Source organism: Sander lucioperca, chromosome 5, assembly GCF_008315115.2.
Source record: "Sander lucioperca isolate FBNREF2018 chromosome 5, SLUC_FBN_1.2, whole genome shotgun sequence".
Classification (NCBI taxonomy): domain Eukaryota; kingdom Metazoa; phylum Chordata; class Actinopteri; order Perciformes; family Percidae; genus Sander; species Sander lucioperca.
Genome location: NC_050177.1, coordinates 19,496,825 through 19,511,560, shown reverse-complemented (window position 1 = coordinate 19,511,560; position 14,736 = coordinate 19,496,825). Strand labels below are relative to the sequence as shown.

Below are 14,736 nucleotides of genomic sequence, written 5' to 3'. Positions count from 1 at the left end.
TGGTCGGGACTCTTGGCGTCATTTTAAAAATGTACATTTAACTGACATGCGGCACAAGAACGGGACAGTTAGCTCTAGGGAAAGACTGTGGGTGGGGTGACAAAATGTACGTTTAGTGACATAAACCCTGGTTTCCTGGGTGAAAGTCATGTGTTGTTTGACCCATCCACCACCCCAACCAACCTACTCACGCGGATTTTCGGTCTTTCATACAACTCACTACCGTTGTCGCTCTTAATACTACGTCATCTTATAGCTGCTGCTCTGCCCGGTGTGTTCCATACAGACCGTAAAGGGTGATTTTTGCGTCAGTTATCTGATGCTGAGAGCCACTGACCGAGCATCAGTATTTGAACAGTTGGGAGTGACAACAGGTTGGGCTTGTTGTCTCAGGTTTAGTCAGTTTAAGTTAAGTTTAAGTCAAGCCGCTTGACTTAAACTGAGTGAGCAGGTAGAGGCCTTTTTCAAGGGCGCTTTGACAGGACCAGTGGGGGAGATCAAACCTATTGCCTGACCTTTATGTCACAAGATGGCATCCCCCCCCACCACCAGGCCACCCAGAGCCATATCTGAGGTTAATTTGCAACACTCCTTGTAGCTGTCTCAGCCCTGAGGCTATATTTTTAAGTGCAATCTCATATGAAACCATTAAGGAAATTGCATCTTTCTTCTACTCAAATTGAAGGCAGGTGGACCAATGCGCACTTCAGATGAATGATCTTGCATGGAATATTTAAGATTGTAATCCTGATGAAAAGCCTCCAACTGCTTTATTGAGAACATTCAAATGCTTCCTCTTCCTTCCTTCATGTTTCAATCAGAGACGTTTTAAATTCAATATGTCAGTGGTATTTTTATATCTCATTTCAGATTAGATTATCATATGTCCTCGTCTAAATCTGGCTAGACTGAGAGGAAATGAGCACCCTACAAAGACGCCCTTGTCCATAGTGATCCAGCAGGGTTCTAATTTTGGCCCCCTGAGATCAGCAGCCAGCTTCTATTAGATTATGGCCACAGAGCAGATGAGACAGTAGGTGATGTATTATAGAGCATAATTGGAAAATTGCTCATGAACTTAGGAGCTCTTTGACCCAGAATAGCCATATGTCGTTCACCAACCAAAAGGGGTCTTTTAATGCATTGCTGTTGATAGTCTGATGTTTGTTTCGAGCTGAGGAATGTCATGGGAAGCAGTCTTTGTCTCTTTTAACTGCCCTGTTTGATGTTGAGGTTTCAGCTCCTAGTCGTAGAGCAAACTAGTCTCTGGTAATGACATTGGGCTTGTTTCTCAAAAAAGAAAAACTATAATTAGCCTTTATTTTACTTCTACCAGTCCCTCCCAGTTTTATTACTTTTCTTTGTGAGATGTAGTATAATAAATGACTTCTCACTTTGGTTAATACATATTTTACTACCTTATATTGAGGGTCACAGTATATTAGCCAGTGGAGGGAATATTACTAGAAGCACCTAGGGGGAATTTTTAGCATTGATATTTTCTGCTCTTTTCTCTATTTCTGTTTTGTGGACTGACTTGATGGAATTGCTTCCCAGTGGTAACATACATCATCAGACCCATTAGTGTCAGTGATGAGCCATGTAGGCTATTCCATCAGCAGGCTGGACCGGTCATCTTTCCTCTTCTTCTGATTCTGACAGTCAATAAATCAAAAATCATTTAGGCCGCACACAGGAAAAGAATGCTCTCGTACACACACACACACACACATATATATATACACTGCATGGAAATGGACACAAAGTTTAGTTGTGTCCTCAGTATTTTAGTCATTAAGCCTGCATGTGTTTTTCCATGCAGCTCTCCACTCTGGTAGGGCTGTCTTTCTACAACAAATCAATATATCTACCCATGTTAGTGGGCCCTAGTACTCACCGCACTGGATGAAAGCTTTTACAAAGCTTTTTGTGGACAGTGGAATGGCTCAGAACAATGGTGTAATTGAGGATCATTGAGGGGGGAGTCCCTGCTTGTGTGGCTGTGGGACTGGCCATCTCACTGATGTCCACTGGCCTGGAGACCCCACAGCAGAGGCCATTTTCCCCTCAGGCATGGATGTGACCTCATTCAGCTAACTGGGCTTCAGAATACGCCCTCCAACCAGCCCACATGCATACGCACATGCTCACCCACCACATTCGTGCGTGTTTTCTGTTTTTCTCAGTGGCTGCGGTCCCCCTGCATGGTCAGCTCCCATTATTATGACTCACAGGACATTATCCTCTTCTTAAAGGGCAGTTTGACCCATGGCATGGTTTGTAAAAGTCTGATAAAGGAGGAGGAGAATGGTGGAGGATAAGCGAAATGCATGTGCGTCTAGAAAGAAGTGAAAAGGGGGAAGTTACTTTTCAGATATGATTTTAAAATCAGAGCTGAAGTAAGTGATTGATAGATAAGTTGACTGGAAGAAAATCAAACATTTTGTAATAATCAACATATAGATTTCTTTTCCGGTTTTATATCCTTGTACAATTAAATGTCTTTGTGTTAGAGACTGTCTGGCAAATCACATTATCTCAATTTTTTTTGACATTACACAGATGAAACAATTATTTGATTAATACAAATCATTAATTAAAATAATCCTTACTTGCCTTCCCAATTTGACATTGTTCTTGTATAAATATGCCTCTGCAAACCCTTGCATTTACTGTACAGTGAAAGAGAGAGATTAGTATCAGCAAAAGATGATTGGTTGTGGAGTTTTTTTCCCCTCTCTCCCATCAGCTAGTGTTGCATACCGCACCATGGGTCGATGGATCAGTGGGCCGCCCACTCTCTACTCCTACAGCTCAGTGTGCGCCTCCTCATTTTGGCCTCCTGCCTAGTCTATTTGCAGCATCCCCTTCTCAGATTTGTCTCTTCTTTGTAGCCCTTCAATGCAGATATCAGGGATGTCACACATAAACAATGAGACTGTATGACCATGTTGTTCTCACAGTCCCGATGTGCAAAACAATGCAACTCAATCAAACCAAACAAAGCACATTGACCCTGGTCAAAAAGAACCATGTGATGTTGAATCACTTGCACCCTGTAGCCCATAAAAAGCAGAAGGATACTATTTTCTCTCCTCCCTTGAGACATATCACTCTTCTCTATTGATCAGAGTGCAGACTGAAGGTCTATGAAAGGCAAGGTCATGTTAAGGCTTAAAACCAGTACCAGAAATGAGCCAGTAGTCACCAGTACCGAGGACCGGCACTTCTGATTTTTGTCCACATGAGTACCCTTACTTCTAATTGTTATCAACAGTATTATTAATAAGAAGAAGACCTACTTTATTAATCCTTTAAAAAAAAGGGGAAATTACACTTTTTACACACAGGGCTGTAATACACACACATGCTCAGGACCAATACATGCGCAAATGGAGAGATGTCACAGTGAGGGTGCTGCGGCTGCCCATGGACAGGCACCCCGAGCAGTTGGGGGTTTGGTGCCTTGCTAAAGAGCACCTTGGCAGTGCCCAGTAGGTTAACTGGCACCTCTCCAGCTACCCGTCCAAAACCCCGTACCGGGACTTGAACCAGCGACCCTGCGGTTCCCAAGCTAAGTCCCTAAGGACTGAGCTACTGCCACCCCCATAGGCTGATATTTATTCAATTCAATTCAGTTTTATTTATAGTATCAAATCATAACAAGAGTTATCTCGAGACACTTTACAGATAGAGTAGATCTATAATTTATACCATCATAGGCTATATATTATGATTTATTGGGAAAGACCAAGCAATTCTAATGTGAAATCAGACATTCAGCACCCCCATATGGGCCGATGGAATGATCCTTTGTTTCATAAGCACATTTTCAAACACTGCGGCGATTCCACTATGACACATGCAATGATCATGTCATGCAATTGCTGAAATAGGGTACTACCCTTTTTTTGGACTAATTAAGGCACTACTTAAAACCTCAAATGAATGACTCACTGCCCTTCAAGAATTGTGACAACAAAAGGAAAATGTTTCAATTCAATTTTATTTATAGTGGCAAATCACAACAGGAGTTATCTGAAGACACTTTACAGATAGAGTTGGTATAGACCACAATCACTATCATTTACAAAGACCCAACAATTTTCATTATTTAGCTCATTGTTACTTTCAGTTTATTTTACTTTTCTAGCATGTTCAATCTGCAAACAAAACTGCTTTTAAATTCTCAAGACAAGCCTAAGATGGGTTTTGGAAAAAAAACATCTTATGGGTTAAACAATCAATAACTCCAATTTCTTCTGTCTGCAGATGGCAGGTTACACAATATGCCCCGTTCTGTTGGAGCAGATGTCAACGGCTCAATGGCTCCGCTGACCGGCGAACGCAAGTCCTCTGCCCCCATCCACTCCAGTCAGCCTGTCCTCTTCACCTTTGATGTGCCTGTGCGCCACACACACCATGGCTCCCTGTCCAACAGTGCACCCCAGGACTACCTCCTCCTCCACCAGTGCATGAGCAGGAAGACAGAGAGTGCACGGTAAATGTCACGACCCTCAGGCGTCCTGTGGCAGGTTTCCTGTTATCCGTTAATGCAGGTCAACATACAGGTTTACAACGTTTCCTCAGTTTAGAAGCCCCTAGGGGTTACAACTACTGTTACGGGGGGGAGGATTATCCAACTGCTTTGTGAGTATGTCTGAGTGTGATAAAGCATTTTGGAAATATTATAATGTATATTTTACAAGTGTGATTGAGAAAATGCTAATTTTTAATAATGATATGAAATTGTAGTGAATTTTCTAAACTGAAGACAGTCTGAAATAAGTAATAGATAATATTAAAGACATGTTTCAATGAGTAAGGCAGCCTAAATCCAGAAGCCTAAGGAAATCTATAAACACCCAAGGTTTTTGTTATTTACTCAAATTTTTATGATTTAAACATGATACAATACATGGATAGGTGGGGCTAGGCCATATGAATAATATTTTCTAACACAAAATATGCAGTTTTATTTTTGCGATATTGATAATTATTTGAAGATATGAAATAAAGGTATTTCATCACAATAATGCACAAATCTTGCAAATCCTGTGGTGGTCGGGTTTGCTCAGTTGGTAGAGCAGGCGCACATACGTATATAGAGGTTTACTCTTCGATGCAGCAGCCGCGGGTTCGACTCCGACCTGTGGCCCTTTGCTGCATGTCATTCCCCCTCTCTCTCCCCTTTCATGTCTTCATCTGTCCTGTGGAATTAAAGGCCTAAAATGCCCCCCCCCCAAAATCCAATATTGCCATAAATCAGACGTGATTATACAATTAGTTGAGCTGTCTCGGCTATATGCTGAGCGGGAGAACAAAAGGACCAAGTGTTTATGTTAAATGCCCTCCTGAGTTTTCCATTAACATTCCCCCCCGCCTCCTGCTGCCATCATGCCTGCTTCCAAGAATCAAAAGGCAGCTTTAATAATGATGCCATTCAGCAGATAGCCTGATCAAGCACAGTAGATGATCAATGAGGTTGAGGCTGCAATTTATCACTCCTATAGGTTTAGACTCACACAGGGTAGAACTGCCCTCTCAGCTACACGATTTGCACATAAATCCGCTGTGTTGGACCTGTGTGAAAGTAACCCAGGGAAATCAAAGCTCACAATCCATCTCGTCAGCTTTATGCAGATATTTCTGTCACTCCCTCACCAGTTTCTGCTCCGTGGGTCTGCTAATTAAGACAGGCATCTGGTGGCGGGGTATGATTCACGTCAGAATGAAACTCCGCTGGTCTGATGACCAATGGTATGAATTAATCTATGTAAAAAGCATGCAGCCGCAGTGATGGAAGGCAGTGGGATGAACAAAATGATTGATTGATGATTGAAATCCTGAGGAGACGGAAGGAGAATTTGAGGAAACACAGCCTGCCATCTGACATGAGAAAAGAAAAAAAAAAAGAGAGTCAGAGAGAGCAAAATGTTTTGTCCATGTTAATTACATTACTTTGATGCATTATTCATTTAAAAGTGTTAACATTTATAATCAAGATTGAACGTTGAACATTAGAAACCTGCGGTGTAGCGAACACATCTGCATACATCTCAAGAGAGATTAGTACAGACATAAAGAAACGACTCATTGAGGATATCATATCTTTGCATTGGCCCACTAAGTCGGACCATTGCTCAGCTAACTGGCTAGAAATGTCTAAGCTGTAGGTTTGCTCTGGTTGGTACTCAAGGTCAAGCCCTACAAAGGAGCCAGAATAAATGAGGCATGTCCCTAGGGTGTCTAACCCGAGGCTGAGAAACTGTGAGGAAGTATAACATGGATGCCCTCTCTCTGTCAACATGCAGAAAACATATAAAAAAAAAAAAAAAAAAATCTGTATTATGTATAAAAATAAAAAAAAATTTTAAATAAGAAGAAAACTATAAAGAATACTAAGATTGAATGGGTATGCTATAGCTGCATGAAGGTGCTCAGGCACTGATGATTAAGTTATGTTATTTTAAACTGTGCTGAGTCCTGAAGTGCTACATTGCCATCTAGTGGCTATATGGGTTATTACTACTTAAAAGGCCTAGATGGTGTAGTGCGAGTTGTTTGTGTCTACTAGGGGTGGGGGAAAAAATCGATACAGCATAGTATCGTGATATTTTCCGTGGCAATACTGTATCGATACACAGACGCCAAGTATCGATCTTTTATTATATATGTGTTGGTCAGTCTGTCTGCTTGACAATCCCATTTTGCAGCAATACAATTGAAGTGAGATGAACAAACAGAGAAATATATCTTTTTAGATAAAACAGATGTTGACAAAGTTTACTTTTGGGGACATCATTTGAAATTGGGAAAAATTTGAAGTTGGAAAAAAGGTAATAAATTGCAATATATCGCAGAATATTGCAATATGTTTAAAATCGCAATAATATTGTATTGTAACATAAGTATCGTGATGATATCGTATCATGAGACCTCTGGTGATTCCCACCCCTAGTGTCTACATGAGATACTACACTTCAAGCTGTTGTGAGAAAACTTGTGTATAAATGAATTTGCCCACGCTTCTGTGAATGAGATTACCTTGGTCATATCCAACATCAGATTCAGTACTGGTACAAATGCCTATAGAGACATTACATTTATATATATTTTTTATTTTATTTATTTTATATATATATATATATATATGTATATGTGCGGTATTTTTATTGGACCATGACTCTGAAGTATATTACATATTATTACATTGGAATTGCATTAAATGCTACTGTAAAAGAGATGGTTGTCAACCATTTGCCATTATTTGAGCTAGGGCTGGCATTGGAGTATGAGACAGATGTTTGTTTTCGAGGAGCATTTTGGCACTGTGGAAAGTTGGGCCAACAAAGACTTCATGTGTGTAATATGTGTATGTCTATGTCCATGTTGCAGGAGTGCCAGTTTCTCCCAGGCCACACGAAGCAATCTGTTTGTGGGGAGCGACTCTGCGGTGCAGAAACTCTCCCATGGCTTTTCCCACTGTCTGAATGGCATGGGTGCTCAGTTGCATGGCTTCTACAGTCTGCCCAAGCCAGGAAAACACCAGTTAGCGGGGCATGATGACTCCTCCCAGGAGGCCTGTTACATGCTTCCCCGGGGTTACAGCGCTGAGGCACCGGCTCACGGCGGGCTCGGTGAGCCGGAGCTGGAGAACGAGGAGATTTACACCTTCAAAACGCCCTGCAATACACTTGCCACCATGCACAGCAACGAACGTCCAACTGACAATTATGACCTTCCTACGCCGCCTGGCTCCTTCTACCAGATCCCCCGGACGTTTGATAAGAATCACAATGCCTTGACACCCTCCAGCTCTGAGTCGTCCTGTGCTCCTCCTCCCAGGCCCCCTAAACCCAGCCAGGGGTCAGAGGGGCAGTGGGGGAGTCCCCAATCAGTAGGGAGCCAAAATGGAGAGGTGACACCTGCAGTGTCGGTTATTCCACGTAGGAATACTCTCCCTGCTGTCGAGAACATCAGGCTGCACAGAGGTACACTAAATGCAATTAGTGCTTTAACTGTTTTCCTAATACCTTTTATACACCGTTTTCAGGTTTACTAGAACATGTTTACATGCTTTAATGTTAAAAAAACACTTTATTTTTCTCATACTGCCCGTGGCTGCTTCACCTGTATCCACCCTCTGAAACGCTCTGTTTGAGCGCTGTCTCTTTAAAAAAAAAAAATCCCAAAAAAGCCCAGTTTGCCCTGATTGGTCAGCGTTTCCGGATCTCCAGTGACATCTGTACACTGCTGTCGCTGCCTGTGTACGGTCCGTCAGTCTCCGGCTGCAATGGTTTTTTACAGTATATAGCAAGACTTAATACTGTGAAAAATCACCAATAAAGGCTTCTTAACCAAATATTACACAACCGGGCATGTCCAAGCAGGAATGTCACCCACATTTAAGGTGAAATTAACATCGGCAGCCAAGATTACAGCTTTCCCCGGCGCTAGCATGTAGCTACATAGTTAACAGTGGATTGTATGAAAATACTTCATTATTTGTAGGTTTGGCCACGTTTAATATGAACATCCAACATTGTAACAAATTTAGATATGACAATACAGAAAAGCAAAATAGGTCTCCTTTAAACACAATCTCAGTTGACTTAGACAGATCTTTTGAAATCACACAATAAACCTGTTTCCTGTTTTCAAATGCAAGTCTGTCTTGATCAGTCCGTTCTCTTGTGGTATTGCAGTGACTTTGCGCTTCCTCTTCCTCCCCCTCTTTCGCTCACTCCTTCCCTCTTCTCCAATGTCTCATTTTACTGATATAGTAACGCTAGCAGCTGAGTAGAAACAAACGGGCCAGTCTAGCAGACACTGTTCTGTTGAGTCGCTAATGAAATTCAAGCCATGCAGCCTGCTCCAGAATGCCTCGTTTCAGGCCGATAAGCAATGAAAAAATACACACGAGCAGACACGATGCATGGCCTCTTATTATGCTGTGTTCTCTGCTTCGCCAAGCCCATGCTCAGGCCTTGTGTAGCCAGAGACAACAATTGACCTGTGACCCTTGTTAGTGAGGTAGAGTACAGGCTGTTCACACACCTGTGCTGCAAAGACTAATTATAACCCAGTGAAGCATTTAATGAAATGTCACTTGTGTTCTGTTAGTTTCATTAGAAACAAAGAGTTTTCTCCTTGAAATGTCTGGCATTTTTGTCTACATTAGCCTATTTTTTTGCGTCTACAGTTTCACTTGAGGAGCACTTTTTCCTTTTAAGAGTTTAAGGCAGTGGTAAATATTGATTTCTCTCCTCGCCTCTCTCCCCAGGCTCCTCCTTTGAAACTAACAGCCATCACCGTCCCATCCATTTCAACAACTCAGGCCAGTCTGTGGAGTCTGTCAATGATGGGTTCAGCTCTTACCTGGTGAGTCACTCTCTCCATTTTAACTGCACTCTCTCCTCAGACAGATGCTGTTAGTGCGAAATCATAAACTGCAGGGATAGAAAATGCATTTCTGCTATATTTAATTGAGTGTTGCCGTTTTCCTGCAATATTGAGCCCGGGGAGTTTAAGAGAGTCGTGTGCCATCTGTCTCTTTTGACACCAGAGAACCAAAGCGCCTCTGACTCGCTCAGACAGCGGCAACTCAGATGACAACTACGTGCCCATGAATCCTGGCTCCTCGCCGCGCAGCGCTGCCCAGGCTGACAGTCCTAAGAATATCTACATCCCTATGAGCCCTGGGCCGCATCACTTTGATTTCCCAGGATTCTCTGCAACATTACCTGCCCGTAAGGGGAGCAGCGCCTCCCTGTGTCACCGGCCCAGCCGCCTCAGTGATGTCACACCGCCACCCATCAACCGCAACCTCAAACCTAACAGGAAATGTGAGTTTTTGACAGCAAAGTTCTAAAAGTGATCTAAAAGTGTGGGTTTTCTTGCTTCTTAATCGCCATTTTTGGCATCAAATCAGCCCTTTACAGTGCACTTAACAGTACACAGTACTCGATTGAGACATAATCAGCTCCGATATCTACATTGTTAATTGTTTTTACAAATACGAGACAATGATTTTTTGTTGACACTGTCTGCTTTTGTTTTCCACAGCGAAGCCAACACCTCTTGATTTGAAGAACAATGGGATCATTGATGAGCTGCCATTTAAGAGCCCGGTCACCATGTCCTGGACACGGCCCATGTGAGTCTCATATCAGTCATCCAAGCTAGGATACCCAAGGCCACACACACACACACACACACACACACACACACACACACACAGACACACACACACACACACACAGAGTTTGATGGCACAGATTGGTGCTGTATTTGGTTTCTGCCTGAGGTCAAAAGGTGGAAGCACTCACAGTCCTGTCTGCTTTCTTCAGGCCTGCAATGAACTCAATGTCCTCCCAGCATTGTCGCCCCATCTCTACACAAAGCATCACCAGCACCGACTCTGCAGACAGTGAGGAGAATTATGTGGCTATGGTGAGTCCCGGTAGCTGAAGGGAAGATCAGGAGAAGCACATTGTGTTCTTTGTTGTCATGATTCACTTGTTTGCGTGCTCCGCTTCCTCGCTGCACCCTGTGTGAGTGAAAACCTCCCTCTTGTCCCCCATTAGCAGAACCCAGCGTCTACCTCACCAGCCGTGAGCGGTACCAGCAGCCCGGCCCCTAGGAAGTGTGGCAACGTGGACTACCTAGCGCTGGACTTCCAGCCTGGGTCACCCAGCCCACACAGAAAAGTATGAAGAAGATTATGTAGACCTAATTTAACAATAGGGATGCAACAATGCATCATGAATCAGTTAAAAATTGTTATAAATGTGTAAAGATTACAACCGGTTGAGAATAAAAAAAAAGAATAATGAATCGCAATGCTTGGGCAGGGATCTTCAACAGAGGGTCCTCAGAGTCACTGCAGGGGGGCCTCCAAATTATTGTAAAAATGTGAAAGTTTTTTCAAAAATTGAAATCCAACATATAATTAGCAGATATAAATCCCTGCTGATGATAGGCTTACTGGCCTATAGGTAAGGTAGTCACTAAGATAGCCAACCACAGGTACAGTTTATCCTAAGGCTTCACTGTACCACATGTATGTTTACCATTAAAAGATGATTTATAAAATCATGCTAACAATTATTATTTTAATAGCTTAGTATTCTATGCACTAAAAAGGTATTTATAAAGGCTTTAGGCCGCCCTACACTTTATTGTAGGCCCAGTTTATTATGCAAATTCATTTTTTACAACATATGTAGTAAGGGGTCCCTGCTTCGTCTCTTTTTCAGTTGAGGGGTCCTTGGTTTCAAAAACGTTGAACTCTGCCCCAGGGCGTAATCTACATTAGATTTCACTTTTTTGACTTCAGACGTCACAACGTCTTCTTAGTTTATTTATTTGAAGAGATTTCTTAGTATTTATTTAGTTGCTTTGAAGTGGGATTTGTTTTGAATATCTAATTATTCATTTTTTATATTTAATGTTTGTTATTTAAGATAAAATACAATTTCAGTTGCACTTTTGATAAGAGGACACCTTTGTTGTTTTGCACAGTTTATATAAATAAGGGAATATTTTTCATTTAATTTCAATATTTTTCAGTCACTGCAGTTCATTATATTAAAACAACCATGAGAAAACCCATTGTGAACTTAAAATCGTAAATTGCATCGAATCGTGAGTTGAGCGTATTGTTACATCCCTATTTAACAGCATTTGGTCTTATTTGTACCACAGTGCAGTCCGCCCTCAGGCCAGAATCTCACTCCTGCCTTATTTATCATCCCACAGCCCTCTACATCCTCTGTGACGTCTGATGAGAAGGTGGACTACGTGCAAGTGGACAAGGAGAAGACCCAGGCCCTGCAAAGCACCATGCAAGAGTGGACCGATGTGCGCCAGTCTACTGAACCTGCCAAGGGGGTCAAGTCCTGACACTGACCTGTACAGAACAATGACAGAAAAACTCAACACAATCCCAACCTTAAGTCAAGCATCTCTAGTATCATGTCTCTATCATTCCTATGAATACTGGTTGGGCTTGTTGAAGACTGAAATATTTGGACAAAAAGCCATAACCTATCCTATGCCTGTTCTCTGTGATGATTTTTACTGCAATGCACTGCTAACATGCAGGATATCAGGCCATGGTGAAGCGCCCTGCCAAAGCTCTTCACGCAGACTGTTATAGCAGTCTATGGACAAATGATAATGTGTATGAAAATATCATCCTTACTCATCAATCCGTCCTGTATAAATTAAGTGTTTCATCAAAGCTGTCCCACCCACCCTCTCTGCAACAGTCAAACATTTTGCATCTAGCAGGTGATTTACCCAATTGCTGCCATTTGAAGAGCAGCAGAAGCTAACTGGTGGTCGATAACCATATTAATATACTGTAAGAGTATGCGTACTGGTCTCAGGAATGCCAAGATGCACTCCCATTTTGGCATGCAGGCAGACTCTCTCCTTTCACTTCAATCTATCATTTGTGCTGAGTCTTGCAAAAGCAGTGAAGAGATTATTTTCACTGCAGGCAATCATTTAAGCTTAGCAGTGCATGTCTGGTATAACGAGGGGTAGGGGGGAATACAGCCTTACAAATACATACAGGCCTGTGTCAGAAGCCCCTACGATAACTGTACTTGGCTGTTGCCTCGGTTTCAATTAAGTATGAGACCAAACCAGCTGTCAGGCTGGATGGCAGGCCAATTATTTCAATGCAGGTACAAAGTCAGTAACGTCTTAATGTACAGAATAAAGAGAGCAAGACCGCAGAGGAGAAGACGCATCTTGTAGCTTTGTAGGTTTGACTTTGGTGGTCAATTCGCTTCAGGTAATATTCTAATACATTTCATTGTAAATGTGCACTGACTACGAAAATGATTGAGTTGAAGAAAGTAAAAATAAAGCAGGAGAAGTAGTTTCCAAGGAGTTCAGATATCCCCCCTCTCTCTCTCTCTCTCTCTCTCTCTCTCTCTCTCTCTCTCTCTCTCTCGACCATAAATACAAGTTAAGTAGAAGGAGAATAGCGTATTTATGTTTTCCTGGAATTCAACCATTCACCGATGTCTGTCTTTGATATGCCACACACTACAGCTATGTCTCTGAAGAGTAATTGTCACTTGTATGTAAATTATTAATAGAATGACATATTTGCAGCACATCTTGTCGACTGTTTGACGCACTTGTCTGAGACAAAAGGTGCACTACAGTAATGGTAACATTGTGCTTTTCTTGCAAAGGCAACCTGCCATGATGAAGATTCGCCAGTGATCACGGTCACTTAAAAATAGTTTAGGAAAGAATGTTTACTTAATTTCCTAAACTCTTTTATTTGTTTTAATTTGCCTTATATTTTTCATTTCAGTTTTGACTGTAAATTTTGCCTTGGAGAAATTGAATTATTCACAATATTATTCAAGCGAGAGCCATATTGTATTTAGGGCAACTGAATGATCAGTTACAACTTAAGTCCAGTATTTCATTGTGGGCTGGAACCACTGGAGGGTCAATACCTATTTGATCTTTCTATGAATAGTGTGGCCATGCAGTGCTAGGTGGTATTATTGATTATTTCATTAGGATTTACTTCTTAATGTTTTTCTACCATTTTTACTGCTTTTTGTATTCTTTTATCATTATTTTTTACTGATACATGTAAGCAAGTGATAAGCATAAGGACGGGGTCAGGCTAAATGAAGCTATGTTTTTTTTTGTTTTTTTTTAATTCCCAAAGTGAATTTTATGATCTATACATGAAACGGGGAGGCAGGCAATTTGAGTTGCACTGGCAAAGAAATTCCCCGGTGAACTGTGATTCACAAAGAGCGGGAAGAAAGAAAAGACTGAAGAAAAAGCCTGTCTCCCTGTCAGCCTCTGAAGTGAAATGGATGTGTAATTTATTATCTAGAGATACGCGTTGTAAGCAGAAGAGCTGTGTATGTGTTGTGGTAGATTGTGACTTGTAGTATGTTAAATGACAGCCTGACTGGGCCAGATTGAAAACCCTGCTCAGATCTACTGTCAGACTGTCACTGGGTTGACGTACTGTACTAGTAGAGATCGTTTTCTTTAACCACTGTTTATTGCTACTACTGTAAAGCATTTGCAGATTGCTTGTGTGTTAATTTATTAATTTATTATGCATTTTGCAGTTGATAATTGTAAAAGAAAAAAAAAAAAAAGGAAAAAAAAAAAACGACAACAACCAAACAAGGAAACCTTCTCTCTACTAACATTAATGTATGCAAACTGTCTTGATTTTGTGAAGCAATATGACAAACGATGCCAGTGTGATGGTAATGTGGTACAGTTCATTTGGGATACTCAAGAATACAAGACTTTGTTATTCCTGTATTATGGTAGACTTAAACTGTGGACATAGAATAAATCAAGAAGTGAAAGTTTGGCGTTAGGGTCCTCTTTAAATATATATCCAAAACACTGTTTTCTGGCAGCCACGGTGCCATTACTCAGGTAACCCTTTACTTGAAGGTATCAACATAATCGTGACATGACACTGTCATAGCTATAACATGACACTGTCATGAACGTGTCATAAACATTTATGACTTCTGTCATTAAGTGTAATTCGGTTTTTGTCATGACAAGTTGACATTGTTTGGGTTGTCTTGATTATGAAAACTTGACATTAATCAAAGTGACATTACCAGAAGTTGTCTTAGTCATGACAAGTTGACATTCAAATTGTTTGGGATGTCTTTGTAATGACAACTTGACATTAACCAGGATGACATTACC

At 41.4% G+C, this 14,736-nt stretch overlaps 1 protein-coding gene across 2 annotated transcripts in view; it reads left to right on the top strand.

Annotated features, from left to right (window-relative positions):
• Nucleotides 1-14,378, top strand: part of gab2 (GRB2-associated binding protein 2) — a 60,285-nt gene extending 45,907 nt beyond the window's left edge. The window contains exons 3-10 of one of the 2 annotated variants that reach the window (XM_031297526.2): nucleotides 4,273-4,501; nucleotides 7,399-7,994; nucleotides 9,287-9,384; nucleotides 9,569-9,848; nucleotides 10,069-10,159; nucleotides 10,353-10,455; nucleotides 10,593-10,712; nucleotides 11,764-14,378. In XM_031297526.2, the coding sequence (XP_031153386.1) occupies nucleotides 4,273-4,501; nucleotides 7,399-7,994; nucleotides 9,287-9,384; nucleotides 9,569-9,848; nucleotides 10,069-10,159; nucleotides 10,353-10,455; nucleotides 10,593-10,712; nucleotides 11,764-11,907 (1,661 nt within the window). In that variant the 3' untranslated portion in view covers nucleotides 11,908-14,378. Of the gene's footprint in view, nucleotides 1-4,272; nucleotides 4,502-7,398; nucleotides 7,995-9,286; nucleotides 9,385-9,568; nucleotides 9,849-10,068; nucleotides 10,160-10,352; nucleotides 10,456-10,589; nucleotides 10,713-11,763 lie in introns of both variants that reach the window. The other variant, XM_031297525.2, reaches the window with a different exon arrangement.
• Nucleotides 14,379-14,736: the final 358 nt, after the last annotated feature.